Below are 15,069 nucleotides of genomic sequence, written 5' to 3'. Positions count from 1 at the left end.
GGATGTTACTGAATCTAGTATGTATAATTGCTGATTAAATCAATAAATGCATTTTGTTTACAGCACTGTGTTGGAGGAAGTGGTTTCTTCCCTGAGGGGAATCCAAGACAATGTGGAGACTTCCATGCCTTTGAGTGGGATGGTTATGGAACAGGAGCTGGCTGGAGTGTAACTAAGCAGATGCTGGAATCTTCTATTATGCTGTTTTACCGCTAGAGGTGCTCACCTCACACCACTGTAAACATTAGTTTGCATTGCGTCTCCTGTCTTATATCATTTCATACATGTGTTTATTCATTTTGAATCAGTATTATTTGCAATGTATTTCTAAATTAAGGCATTAGATTGCAGGTAGTAGTTTGCATCTAAATAGACCTTAACATTTGTCAGTTCATTTTTCTTTATTATTATATGCATAAAAGCACCATAAATATGTATGTCTCAAGATGTTTATGCCTGCTCATAGTTGTCCTTTATGCTGCTGAGTTTGTATTAACAGTCTTTTGTCCTTATGAACAGTATCTTAACAAGAACATTATGGTCTTAATTACAAAATAGTTGTTCTCAATGTAAGTGATTTACTTCAGTATAAGGCCCGTCTATAAAGCAGATTTACCAGATTCCAAAAGACTTGCTGTCAGTGTAAGTGACTTACTCTGCTCTATTCACTTCAACAACATGTTTACTTCTTACCCATTGGGAGATTTAAATATTTTATTAACAGAGAATAAATAGAGACTAGTGAATAGCAGCTGTTTAGTTACCATATTGCACTTGTTAACCTTAGATGTGACTCACTATAGCCATAGCAGTAAATGCTCAGAGCAGCAGGATTAAATGTAAAAAGAGGCTTCAGTGTATCAGGTATTATGGCTGGTGTCCATATTAATAAGTCTCACATATGTAGGATACAAACTGTTCCTTATCTGTTAGTCCTACAGTGGAAGCTGCGGTACCTCCTTCCAGATGCAAGTTGTGAGAACCAATTGTGGGCCAGATGGGTCGAATCATCAAGTATTTTATATGTTCTCTTTCTTGGCCCTGTAAAGAAAAGCTCCTGAATAGAAGAGAGGTTTCTAGTTATCTAAATTGTAAATTATAAATAATAGAGGTTTCTAGTTATGAAAATTACGTGTGGTATGATCATTCCTTACATGCAATTGCATCAAGCACCTGTATACACAGGGTCTAAAAAAATTATTCTGTATGATAGGTGTGGTTACCATGATCACTCGTGTTTTTTGTATCCAATAGTAAAAACAACCACAATACGGTGATACATTTCCACACTTATAAGGGAGAGTCAGAATTTAGCAATCTAGTAATGCTCACTTCATTCAATGATGTGTGCTAACAAGCAATGGAAACTTTAAACTAATAGGAAGATATAACATGCACAATTTACTAATCTCTGGCAGAGCTGAAAGCAGATGTCCACTTCAGTAATAAGAATTTTGCACTGAATTTTTGAGGAACATGGCTTCTGTTGGTATGATGACAAAGTATTTGGGCAGGGATCTTAGCTCCTGCTAGCACTCATCACTTATACTTTTAGTAACAAAAAATACAGGCAAATTAGTGACTGATTTCTTTTTCATCCTGACAGCTGTGATTTTAACCAGTGATATAATCAACCACTGTATTAATTGTCCATGTTGCTTGTGTTAAAAGTTTAATAAAAATCAAAACCCGCTCTTTAAACTGCAGCTATGGAATGAAGTTTCCAGCAGCTTAATTAGATGTCAGATGTGCAACAATGAAACAAAAACAATGAGCATAAGGCATTTACAATTTATTCCTTGAAGAGTGTATTAAGGCATGAAACCAATGACCTACTTGATCTCAATACAGTTAGCCATATAATTTAACTAAGTATGAATTAATGCAGAACAGCTTGACTTTTGTTGTATAGCAGCCTACCTAGGATTGCAGTAAGATAAAAGACCAAAAATAGCCACACAATCTGAAAACAGAAAAGTCACTTAAAATGTTTGTAAAATAGAATCATTATACTTTATACTTATACATTGTACCCCATTTGTTCATATACATTCATGTCAAGAGTTTTAGTAATAATTCTAAAACAGAAGTTAAAGTACGCACATCATAGTCAGTATTGCACACAAGCAAATATAACACTGAAACTCTACACAAGTCTCCTATTGACAAAATGACTATGCACAATAATGTGAACGTTTAACTTATCAAACTGGTGTGGCCATCAATGTCCTATAAAGGCTGGCAGATGTTTTAATTGGCACTTTCAAAGACTGTATCACTTTAAAAACAAAAGTTATCTGTATAAAGATGGATTGTAGGCAATGCAGTCCAGAATTAAAAAGGAAGTAATAGTAAATAAAGATGTTGCAGAAAGAAAATGCAACCTTCTGTAAAAGCAAAACAGCATTTAATCAAGAGAATACGATTGTTTTACAGTGCATTATGTTGGAGTAAACATCCATGTGTATTATATGTTTTTGTACGCCCACATATGTATAAAGGTGTATAGATCTCCAACTAAACATCATCTTTGTAACAATAGCCACACCTGACTCAGTGGAAACAGTAATTGCCAATTAAGGGATGCATCCGGAGGAGTCTGACAATGCAAGTGGTGGTGATCAGGATAAGTGATCAATTCCTTAAGTTGTCTGTGAATGTTTTTCATCCTATCATCTTCTGAATGCTTTCTTCCTATTCCTTATGCCATATGTTTTCAGCATAATAGCACAATTCATTCCAATGAAACTAAAAATGAATGCACATAGCAAGCAATTTTCTTGTTTGAATTAAATACATCAAAACAACTTTCTTGAGTTGCTTCTGCTTCCCTTCCACATGGCTTGTATAACAGCTGATTAAAAGTAACTAAAGATTAGCAGAATAAAATTGTATGTTTCTAGAGAAACTCTATACTCAACCTGCTGTTATTTAGGAGTTGCTGTCTGTAAATGATGGAAGGACAGGATAGCTGCCTTTTATAAGCACAGATGAAAGAAACCAAACTATCACCGGCAGATGTTAAAATTTACTATAGAAATAGTGGAAATGCAACTGACAATAGAATTTAACTGACTATATAATAAATCATTTAAAATGCTTACTGGAAGAAGGTAATTTTGCATCCTTTATGTAATTAGACTAATAATGATTGCTATCCATTATTTATATTCTTGGAGAGATCTAATCTCTTTTATATTGCTAATTTCTCAGTTTTCCAGCAAATTTCTTATTATAGTACCAAGAGGAAGATATTAACATCATTTATGTAACTAGACTCTATAGGATTGTGACAATTATTGGTGTTATTAGAGAGATATTCTATAAACAGAAGCTGTGAAGGGAAGCTTCTTCACAAACTTCAAGTCCAGCAAAGGGAAAAAAATTACTTTCTTGATGGAAAATAAATAACTGTATGAAATAGTGAACAACAGGTAGGATATATATAAAAGATCCACAGAGGGAGAGGCTGATAAAATCATATTGTGTCAGCTATATGAAATTGAGAAATCATCATCCAACAATGCCAGTAAGACTCAGACAATTCAGGTTTTTTTTTTCATTTTAAACAGTACTGACAAATAAAATCAGCAATCCAGAAAGAAATTATTACAAATATTACACTGATAGATTCCGGTATAGCTGTTGACATAGTACATTATTCCATATCTGCACTACAAGATCCATAATTTTTTCCAGTACACAAGCCAAAATACACCCATACACTAGTAATGAACTATATTATAAAGACAATTTTCAGAACAACTTTGACAACAGGCTGGAAAAGGGGCAATGCATAGCTAGATATAATAAGAGGAACAGTAAAATCATTGCTAGTTTTTAAGACTACAGATGTCTAAGATATGATTAAGATTTTCTATGTGATGGAAAGCAGCCTATTTCAAAGCAATGGATTAAACAATCTATAAGAGAAAAAGCAATGTGTTATTTTGATAGTGTGAAATAAAGAGATTCCCATAAAACTGTAAAACGCAAGATCCATCAGCAAATATGTCAACTATATCAAATTCACTTTGATATGAAGGTTAAAGAGGAACATGTCTTAAGGAGTGTAGAATAAACAGATCTAACTTCACAGGTGACAAAATATTTGCATCACAAAAGCCAAAGCAACTCTAAGTTAAGATATGTGTTGATATGACAAGCTAAATGCACAATAACAAAGGAAAGTCATATGAAACCATCTGTTGTTTTCTTAACTGTAAGTGTACAATCCATTCATCTGTCCATGCTTTTGAATCACAGCTGGCCTTACAGTGACCACATGAACAGACACCACTAGCCACAAAGTGTTCTAGCTGAGGGAATAGATTGACAAGCCTTCCCAAGGTTTTACACATTGATACAGGTAATTGTGAAGTTGCCAATCCACATATCACATCTTTGGAATGTGGGAGGAAACCAGAACACCAGAAAACAAATGCACCCAGGAAGGTCATTGCGACTCCAAACAAAAGGTACCACAGCTGACATCCAAACTGGATAACTTCTTGCTATGGAGGAACAATACTTCCCACTCTGCTATTGTGCTGTCCAAATGTTGTAATATGTTTTAGTAGTTGGATTTAAGATTAGAGTGATACTAATTTGAACTCCATCTTGAAATAGATATAAACATTTACTCATTTGGATCTCAAGAGTTATGAAATAATAATTTATAGAGGCAACTCAGTAGCTAAAATATTTTAAAATACAGTGGTGTATTAAGCACCAAGAATTTTGGTGATGAATGAAAATGTATATGGAAACACCCAAAGTAATATCATTCCAGTTTAAAATCAGTGTTAAAATGATGAAAGGAGTAATTTTGATTTTAAATTAAGATGTCTATTTAATAAATCAGGGTGAAATGTTTGAGACTTTAGTTTTCTAAAGATTAGATGCCACCAGATCCAAAGAAAATTCAGCTGATACAGTCAACATCACCTCCATAAGATCCAAAATTTTATGTATCTGATAAATTACTGTTCTAGGTTAATTATAGATTTCTGTATAATAGAGAGGAATCATGTCAGTAGGTTGGCACCTTTTCCCCAATAACAAAAACTCCAAAAAATATTTCACCGAAAGCACTTTCAGCAAAACTTGGAGTAAATCTTTTTTTGTGGGGGGGGGGGGCAAGCCCCTTGGATTCCTTACTCACCTCAACTAAAATATACCTACTGTGAGTTTTTACAACAGTGGGAAAAAAGTGAATTCTCCTCTTTCTGTGAAAGTGTTCTTGGTAAAACATTTTTCACTGAAATAGTCACCAAATCTGCCATTAATCTACTGACAGGTTCCCTGCAGAAAACTGTATGTAACCAAATTAAAAACAAATTATGTCTTGGAAGGAAAGTAGTAGGTGTGATCAGATACCACAAAAGAGGGAAAAAGGTCACCACCAGATTACACTGTGCATTGTTTAGATCCAAATAAAATGTTGTTTGACATCAGTTGTGTTGAGTTAGGTGTGATACTAACACAAATCACAAAAACAAAATGAGTCATATAAGACAATACCGTAAAAAACAATCGAACAACCAAACAGAATGAAAGAATCAAGCCAGCCCAAGGCTATAGACTTCCAACGGCACTAAAACCAGACCAGCAGTGTAGAAAATAATCCACTTTACGAAAAACAATAACAGAGTTTATTTGTAGAAAAATCCACGTAATCCAACTGATAAAAATGAATTATACAATGACAGGGTTAAGCGCTTTCATCTGAAACCAGACTTCATCAGAACCCTGAATGAAAAATTTCTACCCATTTTATACACTAATTTAAACAATTGGCGCCAAAAACTCTTAAAGAAACATTTTCCAAAAAATTCATGAACTTTTCTCAATACAAGAGATGCTAAAAGCTACTAGTTACCAAAATGTTAAAAACATAGATAAACCTACCTATCACAAAACATAACAACATATATGTGTAGATAGTAAATCTTATACATATAATCATACGTATCATATTAAATACATGTGAATAAACATATTTAAATAAAAACTTAGATGTAAAGGTAAAATGAATGAATTCTACTAATGAAATACCCTAAAATAATATATTTTGTATATTAAAAGTTTTCAAACTTGTAAAAATGGTTTGATACTTATAAAATCGTTGATACCTGGGAAACAAGTGGCGTTAGTTCTAATCTGCCAAATAGCTTCCCTTTTAGCCAAATTAACTTTCATCTACTGGTAAGATGAATTTAACTGAAGTTATTAAAGATGTTAAACTTTATTGTAGGCGTTTAAATTTGGCCATGCATTTTAGGGATGATATACGTACCCACAATGATTTGACTGTTGGGGGACCATCTTTAATTAAAAAGAGTACCTATATTCCTGTATCCCACCCAAAGGTAGCTAATTTTGACAAGATGGTTTGTGATGACATTTACAGAATTAACCGTATCAAGAACAACTTTATTCCAAATGTTGATTCAGACAACCTTTCTAAGAAAGAACGATGTTGTTTGGATTTTTTTCTTTCTAATTCTGAAATACGTGTCATGAAACCTGATAAGGGGGGTGGAGTTGTGTTGTTTAAAAATGTGGACTATGTAAATGCTATGACAAAAATTGTTATGGACTCTGGAAACTATGAAGTGGTTTCTCTTAATGAAATCCACGTGGGATACCGGAAAATTGATCTTGCCATTGAGGAATATTTGTTGGACAATAGAATTACCAAGGATGTTTATGACTTTATTAAAGTTGATTTTCCAGTTTTGGCAGCTATTTTTGGCATCCCTAAAGTCCACAAATGTGTAACCAACCCGCCCTTCAGGCCGATTGTATCTGGCAGTAAGTCCAAAACTTTTCCCATCGGTGTGGTCATTGACCGATGGACTAAACCTTTGTATGAAAAGATTCCCCACCTCATTAAAGACTCCTGGTCTTTTTTAGGGAAATTATCCCCTGATTTGTGGAATAAAGATTTGTTTTTTTTGACTATCGACGTGGTCGATTTATTTTCATGTATCCCGAAGGACATTGGATTAGATTATTTTGCTAACAGTCTTCGAACTATTTCTAATTTTACTTGGGATCGTATTTGTGTTTTGGTCGACATGATGTCTTTGGTTTTAGACCACAATTTTATTTTTTTCGATGGAGAATTTTACAGACAAATTAGAGGGGTGGTGATGGGTGCCTCTTGTGCACCCATCTTCGCCAATCTAGTTATGTATGAGTGGGAAAATCAATTCCTCTTTCCTTGCAAATATTTTTCTAACATCTCTTTTTACAGTAGATATCTTGATGATTTGTTCATCCTATGGAATGGGTCTGTTAGTGAGATTTCAAGTTTTATGGATTACATCAATAAAACCACTGAATTTTTGCATTTCACCCATCAATTTGACACCAGTGGGATTGCCTATTTGGACACTTTTATCAGCCATTCTTCTAATGGTTTTGATTCTAGGATTTATCGAAAAGATACATTTTCAAATAATTATTTACACTTTTCGAGTGACCACCCCAGGTACACTTTTAAGAATATTTTTAAAGGGCAATGCATTAGGGTTGCCCGCATGTCATCCAGTAAGGATATTATGTTTAAAGAACTTGATTTCATTAAATCTATGTTTTTGGATAGGGGTTACCCCAATAGTATGTTGAATAATGTCATCTCATATGTTAAACGGGAATGGGGTAAAAAATGTTTTCCAATTCTAGGGAAGGATGACCTTTTTAGGAAAACTTCCGTGACATTGTCTATTCACAAGTCTAGAGTATGTGTTTTGACTTTTTCTCCACACATACAACACAAAATTATTTTTGATTGTTGGAGGTTGTTTCAAACTGACAATGATTGCGTCAATATTTTGGGCAGTAAACCCAATTTTGTTTACAGGACTGGCCCAAACATAAAGGACCTTCTCGAGTTAAGGAAAAAGCCTAGATTAACTTTTGGTATGACGAAGAAATGTGGACACTGTGGGCAATGTTCATCCATATTAGAATCTAATGGGACTAGGTTGGATGACCTTAACAGAGTGTATGTTAAGAGTAAAGGTGGTAATTGCCAAACCCCTCATGTGGTATACATCGCCCTATGTTCCAAATGTTAAGTGTTTTACAATGGGAAGACCGAGAGGTCTTTCAGGAAGCGTATTTACGAACACTTGTATAAAATAAAATCTGGTGACCACAAGAATGCCTTAGCCCGACACATTTCTTCTAATGACAGCACTCACTTTTTCAAGTTTTTTATTATTGATAGGGTTGACATTGTTCCTAGTGGTGGGAATTGGAAAGTTAATTTGGCTAAAAGGGAAGCTATTTGGCAGATTAGAACTAACGCCACTTGTTTCCCAGGTATCAACGATTTTATAAGTATCAAACCATTTTTACAAGTTTGAAAACTTTTAATATACAAAATATATTATTTTAGGGTATTTCATTAGTAGAATTCATTCATTTTACCTTCACATCTAAGTTTTTATTTAAATATGTTTATTCACATGTATTTAATATGATACATATGATTATATGTATAAGATTTACTATCTACACATATATGTTGTTATGTTTTGTGATAGGTAGGTTTATCTATGTTTTTAACATTTTGGTAACTAGTAGCTTTTAGCATCTCTTGTATTGAGAAAAGTTCATGAATTTTTTGGAAAATGTTTCTTTAAGAGTTTTTGGCACCAATTGTTTAAATTAGTGTATAAAATGGGTAGAAATTTTTCATTCAGGGTTCTGATGAAGTCTGGTTTCAGATGAAAGCGCTTAACCCTGTCATTGTATAATTCGTTTTTATCAGTTGGATTACGTGGATTTTTCTGCAAATAAACTCTGTTATTGTTTTTCGTAAAGTGGATTATTTTCTACACTGCTGGTCTGGTTTTAGTGCCATTGGAAGTCTGTAGCCTTGGGCTGGCTTGATTCTTTCATATAAGACAATGTTCAATAGATCCTTGAATGATATAGAGCTAGGTGCTCACAGACTGAAAAGAAAACATAGTCCATACTGTGACTATGAGACTATGTTAATCTTTTACTTGTATACATATGAATTCATGTTAATAACACTCCACAAGGCTAAGAAATAGTATGGAATACATAAACATTAAAACCTCTAGCATGAATCAAATGGCGAGGATTAAGGCCTCATTGTTTTAAAATAACTTACCAAAAAGGTAAGGATGAGCTAAGTAGGTTTTAGTTCAAAACATCCAGTTCTCAACAATAACACAATGAAAATTCTGTGGAAATCCATCACAAGCAGATGAGAAATCAACCAGTTTTGCTGCTTTGTAGTCAGTTATAAAACTATTCATTCTAGAAAAGATTTACCCAAGAACAATCAGAATTCAGTACTGTAGTTATAAAGCACCTTTGTTAGAACAGCATATGGCATACGTTAAACAGTGAGACACTATATGTAACCAGATGCAGTAAATACATCAACTACCAAAATGGCTAACTGTGTCAGTAGGGGGAACATTCATTTTTTTATTTGCACTTTTCTTGGTACCCCACTACCTGCAAGCATCAGCACACAACAATTTATTAACCCATTCATTGATCATGGGGCAAGGGCCATTCCCAACCTATTCATTTTTTGTGAGAAAATAGCTAATCACAGAGCTGTCATCCTGTCAGCCATTAGGACATTTTATAGCTGCATCCTGATCCGACACCCTGGTAGTGATGTGGGCTCCTCATCACCTTAGAGGGGCCATGCATACCATGATACAGAGGTGTGTTTACTCCTTGATAGGCCTCCTCAGTGAATGGCTACTGCACTGGCTTTGTCAGTTGCACCCATGTCCCCCCCATCCTCTGGCCATATTCTTCTGGGAGTGGCCTCTCCACCTGGTGGACCAGGTACGCAAGGGCTGCTCCTAACCTATTCATTTCCTGTGGGACAACAACTTATCCCAGAGCTGTCATCCTGGCAGCCATTAGAGCATTTTATAGATGCACCTTGATCCAATCCATTGATGGTTATGAGCACTCCACATCACCTTAGAGGGACAATCTATGCACTGATACAGAGGTACAGCATACCCACATCCCTCCCCTTGGGGTATGTTCATGTGGAAGTGGCCACTCCCTTGGAGTACCAGGTGACCATAGCCTCTATCTCAGGCGAGCATGTCCATGTAAGTTGTGCATCTCTCATTCATCCCTCCTCACATATTCTAGCATCTTTAGCTGCTAAAACCAACATTGTGTGTTGGTATAATGTTAAAGTCACAGACACAAGGTACAAGGTTTGATCGTCACCTTTGGGAGGGAAATTAGCTAGGCTTAAAATGCCCCGCAAGAGCAGCTAGCCTATTAATTATCTATGAACCTGAAAGAGTTGGGGATACTTGGGATTAACATAGAGATACTTGTGATTAACATAGCTAGGCTTGTAAAGGGTCTAGGGCCACTAGCCTACTAACCTCCTATGAACCTTTGAACTTATGAATTGATCTCTGGCCAGCTGGGTCACAGTATGGGCTTTATCTCTCTCTCTCTGTATCACAAAGCAAAGGTTTGACAGAAGAGTAATTTTGAAAGGAATTAGGGTATTTATTTCCAGCAGCTATAAAATCCAGCATTAGAACTTTCAAAAGAAAACCATGAAGGTGAGGAAGGGGCTAGTATTCTGGTCAGAGAGGAAATAAAGTTTAATAACATTTATGGGTATATAGAAGGTATATTGCTTAATTGTCTGACTTGCCCCAGTTGCCCAACAAATGGACTGAATAGTTTCAATAACTGTATTGAAAATGTCAGCAAGACCATGGGGTGAATTAGGTGCAGAATTTATTGACATTTGCCAACAGATGAATAGTTGTTAAGGAGTATTAATGGCTACAGTAGGTGTGTAATCATAAATCCAGTAACAGCCACATCAGAATCCACAAGGTAATGTGGTTTGCCCTTAAAACTGAGGAATTTAGAGAGTAACATAAATGGTTTTCATTCTGAGAGATATCTGTTGATGTAGTCATCATTCTGACTATTGATGTTAAAGTTCAGTTTCATTTTATTGACTTCTGAAGTGATATGTTAAAACAAAAAGGCAAACCATACTATTCTTTTATTAGTTTGTATTACAGTAACTTACTTTATATTGCTGTCTGATACTTCAAATATGTGGAGAAAGGTAACAGTAGAGTAGCTCCCTGAGCACAAGTTATTAGGGGACACAATTGCCCCCTTTGAATAGTTGTTGTTGCTAACAGAGTGTGAGCACATTTCCAGCATTCTATATGCAGATGTGGATGATAATACATCTGTTTAAATGAATACCTTTTAGATGTTATGAAGTAGAACAAGGAGCTAGTAAACGCTCCTTGCTACAGTTCTGAGAACATCTGTCTTTGGTCCTGAACTTGTAATGGGATTTTTTTCTATATGGCCATCAACCTGTGAGAGGACGGTTTTTTTTTTTTTTTTGGTACTCAACTTGTAAGAGGCCATTTTATTTGGTCATCAAGTTTGGTTTGAGCTGCATATCAGAACTCCCCATAGTGACAATTAGGCTAGTTATGGCTACAGCTTTTCAAGATGTCATTTGTGTTTAAAATTAAAAGAACGTAGTCACTTAGTAGCTTAAACAATTTTGAAATAATGATACTGTTATCTTAGAATGTTTCAAAACAATGTCAAGTTTTAGAAGAAGATATTTGATTTTCAGTTTTAGAAGAGACAGTGAAATTTTGAGACATGACTAGAGACACCTTGGCTTTAACAAACATGGACATTTGAGGTGTATCCCAGTAATCTCTGTGGCATGTCCCATAACTGCATACTGCTTTAATCTGATAAAATAATTAGGTAGGAGTTCAATTCCCAGACATGGCAACTGTGTGTGTGTGTGTGTGTGTGTGTGTGTGTGTGTGTGTGTGTGTGTGTGTGTGTGTGTGTGTGTGTGTGTGTGTGTGTATGTCTCTGTGTGTGTGTGTGTCTGTCTGTGTAGACAGCAATGCTTTTTAGGGTAGTCACACTCCCTACAATTCAAATGCTCATCTTTGGCAAGGCTGCTGATGTCATCCACCTAGAAATACACCTCTGGGAACCTGTAGCCCAGTAATCTTTGTAGCGCGTCCTGTAACTGCGTACTGCTGTAGTATGATATAGATCTCTGTTAGGGGTTCTGTACACATGCATGTCAGTTGTGGATGTTTTGTGTGTGTTCCAATGTCTGTGTAGGGAGCAATGCATTTTAGGCTAGTCACACTCAGTACATATCCAATGGCCTACTTTGGCAGTCTTGCTGATGTCATCCAATGTGTAATACACCTTTGGGGAAGGGGTACTCCAGTAATCTCCATGGCATGTATTATAACTGCGTAGTGCTGTAGTGTACTAAACTAAGTAGGTAGGGGTTCAACTCCCAGACATGATAGGTGTGCGTGTGTGTTTATAACTTGTATCCTGTGTGGAGGTAGGTGTGAGTGTATGACACCTGTGCCTAATGTGGGGCGGGTTTTGCAAATGCCTTTTATGGTGGCCCTATATCACAGTGTCCACTGTACAGGGGTAACAGATGTGAAATAGCCGAGAGGCTGGGGTACAAATCCATACCCATACATGTGACATCACGGCCAGGCAATCACAGTTAGCAACCCCAGTATTACCCAGAGCACACTGTCAACCCATGTCACATACACACACACATACACACACACACACACACACACACACACACACACACACACACACACACACACACACACACACACACACACACGCGCACACACACACATGCTGAGGCAACAGCCAGTATGTGTGTAGTACACTGCATATTGGCCACTGATAGTAACTATGGAGTGATTGTAGTGGCCTACAGAGGGCATGGAACCCTATCCATCTGTCCAATAGGCACAAACATGCAGACAGTGCACCTTCCCCATGTTCCCCACTGGACACCTGCAACTCCTGTAGTGCCATCACATGTGACCCACAAAGGACATATCATGCCTGAAAACATGCCCTGTAGGGACAGATGCCACTGACACCAGAGAATGCCAGTAGCATGCTATCAATGTAGGTGCAGGGTTAACCTGTTGTCCATTACCAGTTCCTGCCACAGGTGGCCACGACTGGCACATCTGATGATAATCTGTGTACACAACATGGGCTCGACACCCCAGGTACAGTTCCACATGTTACTGTGTACATGCATGTGGGAGGAGTGCACATCACAGACACCATCCATGTCATGGACTAGGAAACACATACATGGCAGTTGATGCACAGCATTGGCCACATGCAATAGCCACCCAGGTGACTGGATTTTGGATGGCTCATCCAACAACTGCATAGGACTGTGATAGCACTACATAGTCATCAAGGGTTTGATACCCTGTGCTGGTAGGTGTGTGACACAAACATTCTTAGTTTTTACTCTACCACCTCTCACTGACTTGCCGCTGCCTCTGTCTGCCTCCCTCCCTCCCTCACTGGTGGATGTGGAGACCTATACCTGCTTTTCTTAGGCAGCAGCATGTGTATTTTAGGTAATGCTCATGATCAGCTGATGGCCTCTGCATGAATTACAGCCCTCCCCTAGCGGATTACATGTGGAACAGCTGTGGTAACATTCTAATAGCCAATTGAATGGAAACACACTCCAATATCTAGTAACATCATATGTGTGTTGGTCCTTTTCATTCATTGTGAGCAAGAACTCATTCTGTTGTTTTGCAAACAGCATCTCAAATGGACTGGAGATTTACCTCTGACAACATACACTGTGGAAAGAGGCCAAAACACAGGAGGGGGAAGTGCCTGACCTGACTACAGACTGTAAGTGCTACTATACTGCATTTAGAGTAATGTTGGTTTAACAGGGTGTGTGCGAATATGGCTGTCCTACATGTATTAATACCTGCCATGTCAGTTGTATGTTTATGAGGACTCCCCATCTGTCATCTGCAGACTGGGCAGTGTGTGGTGCCTTTGGTGTTATGTGTTACCCACAGAACATGTATCTATAAACTGCAGAAGGTAGTGTGAGGATTGCAGTCTGTAGATGGTGAAAGCCATGACAGTTACTGACTTTATATCCCCTCATAGGACATATGTTGCAACAAACCCTGTTACAACAGTGGCCCTGTGTATGTGCTTCCAGCCACAACTCAGTCAACTTTTGTACATATGTCATGCATTAAGAGGTGCATATGTGCTGTACACCATAATTAGTGTCATCATATCTGATAACAAGCCAGTGAGATATCAAACTGCTACACATGTTATGTACAGTAACGGTTATATTTGATGACATAACCTGGGCATATTGTGGTTGTTTGTAGAGTATTAAGGTCTGTGTAGTTATGGTGAATGTCGACAGTATGTGCATTGTTAATATGTACCTTGGCCTGTGTACAGACTGTGGTAGTTGTCATTGTCCTAGGTCCCGTCCTATCCGATGTTACATGCTGCTCCACTGTATGTTACCGTATTGTCTTACATGTTTGTAGGGCCATACACACACACATGTCCCATACCACAGTCAGCCATCAGACCAAACTGTGTAACAGCCCAGTATATGTAGGGCTAGTGTGTGAGGATGGTGTTGAACAGATAGTCCATATACTGTAATATTATGCTAGCTTGCCATATGTGACTGTGTTCTCATTGTACACAGGTACATGTGCATTCCTCCATAGGAGATGTAGGCCAGTGTTGAGCCAGTCTGCCTGTAGCCTGAACAGTGCATTGTTACATTCCTAGCATCTTAGTGTACTTACCCAGTGAGATGTCATGTGCATATACTTGTCAGATGTACTGCTGCTGGGCCTTCCTTAACAATCATGTATGTCAGACAGAGCAGTGGGATGCTGTGCAGATGTATGTCAATATCTAGTGGGTAGTATGTGGCCATGGCACCCCTGCACCAGTGGTTATTACTTGTCAGGCCAGACAGGGGTGTGTGTCTGTATAACCTATGGTGGCATATGTATACCAGTCGTTATGTGTTATACCCATCTACATGACTGTTATCATCCATATTGTCAGGCATATTACACATGTTTTGCATGAAGGGGTTCTGTGTATACCTCTGGACTGTACAGAGTGTATCAGAATGTCCACACATAT

The 15,069-nt window shown here is 37.3% G+C and overlaps 1 protein-coding gene across 2 annotated transcripts in view; it reads left to right on the top strand.

Moving 5' to 3' along the window:
• The window catches only part of LOC122791715 (intelectin-1a-like), a 655,125-nt gene extending 652,022 nt beyond the window's left edge, over positions 1-3,103 (top strand). For both annotated transcript variants that reach the window (XM_044059612.1, XM_044059613.1), the window contains exon 8: positions 64-3,103. In XM_044059612.1, the coding sequence (XP_043915547.1) occupies positions 64-216 (153 nt within the window). In that variant the 3' untranslated portion in view covers positions 217-3,103. The remainder of the gene's footprint in view (positions 1-63) is intronic.
• The last annotated feature ends 11,966 nt before the right edge of the window (positions 3,104-15,069 follow it).

Source organism: Protopterus annectens, chromosome 17.part0 (assembly GCF_019279795.1).
Source record: "Protopterus annectens isolate FY-2018-M chromosome 17.part0, PAN1.0, whole genome shotgun sequence".
NCBI classification, from domain to species: Eukaryota; Metazoa; Chordata; order Ceratodontiformes; family Protopteridae; genus Protopterus; species Protopterus annectens.
Note: the sequence above shows the minus strand (reverse complement) of the source record. Positions and strands in the feature narration are given on the sequence as shown.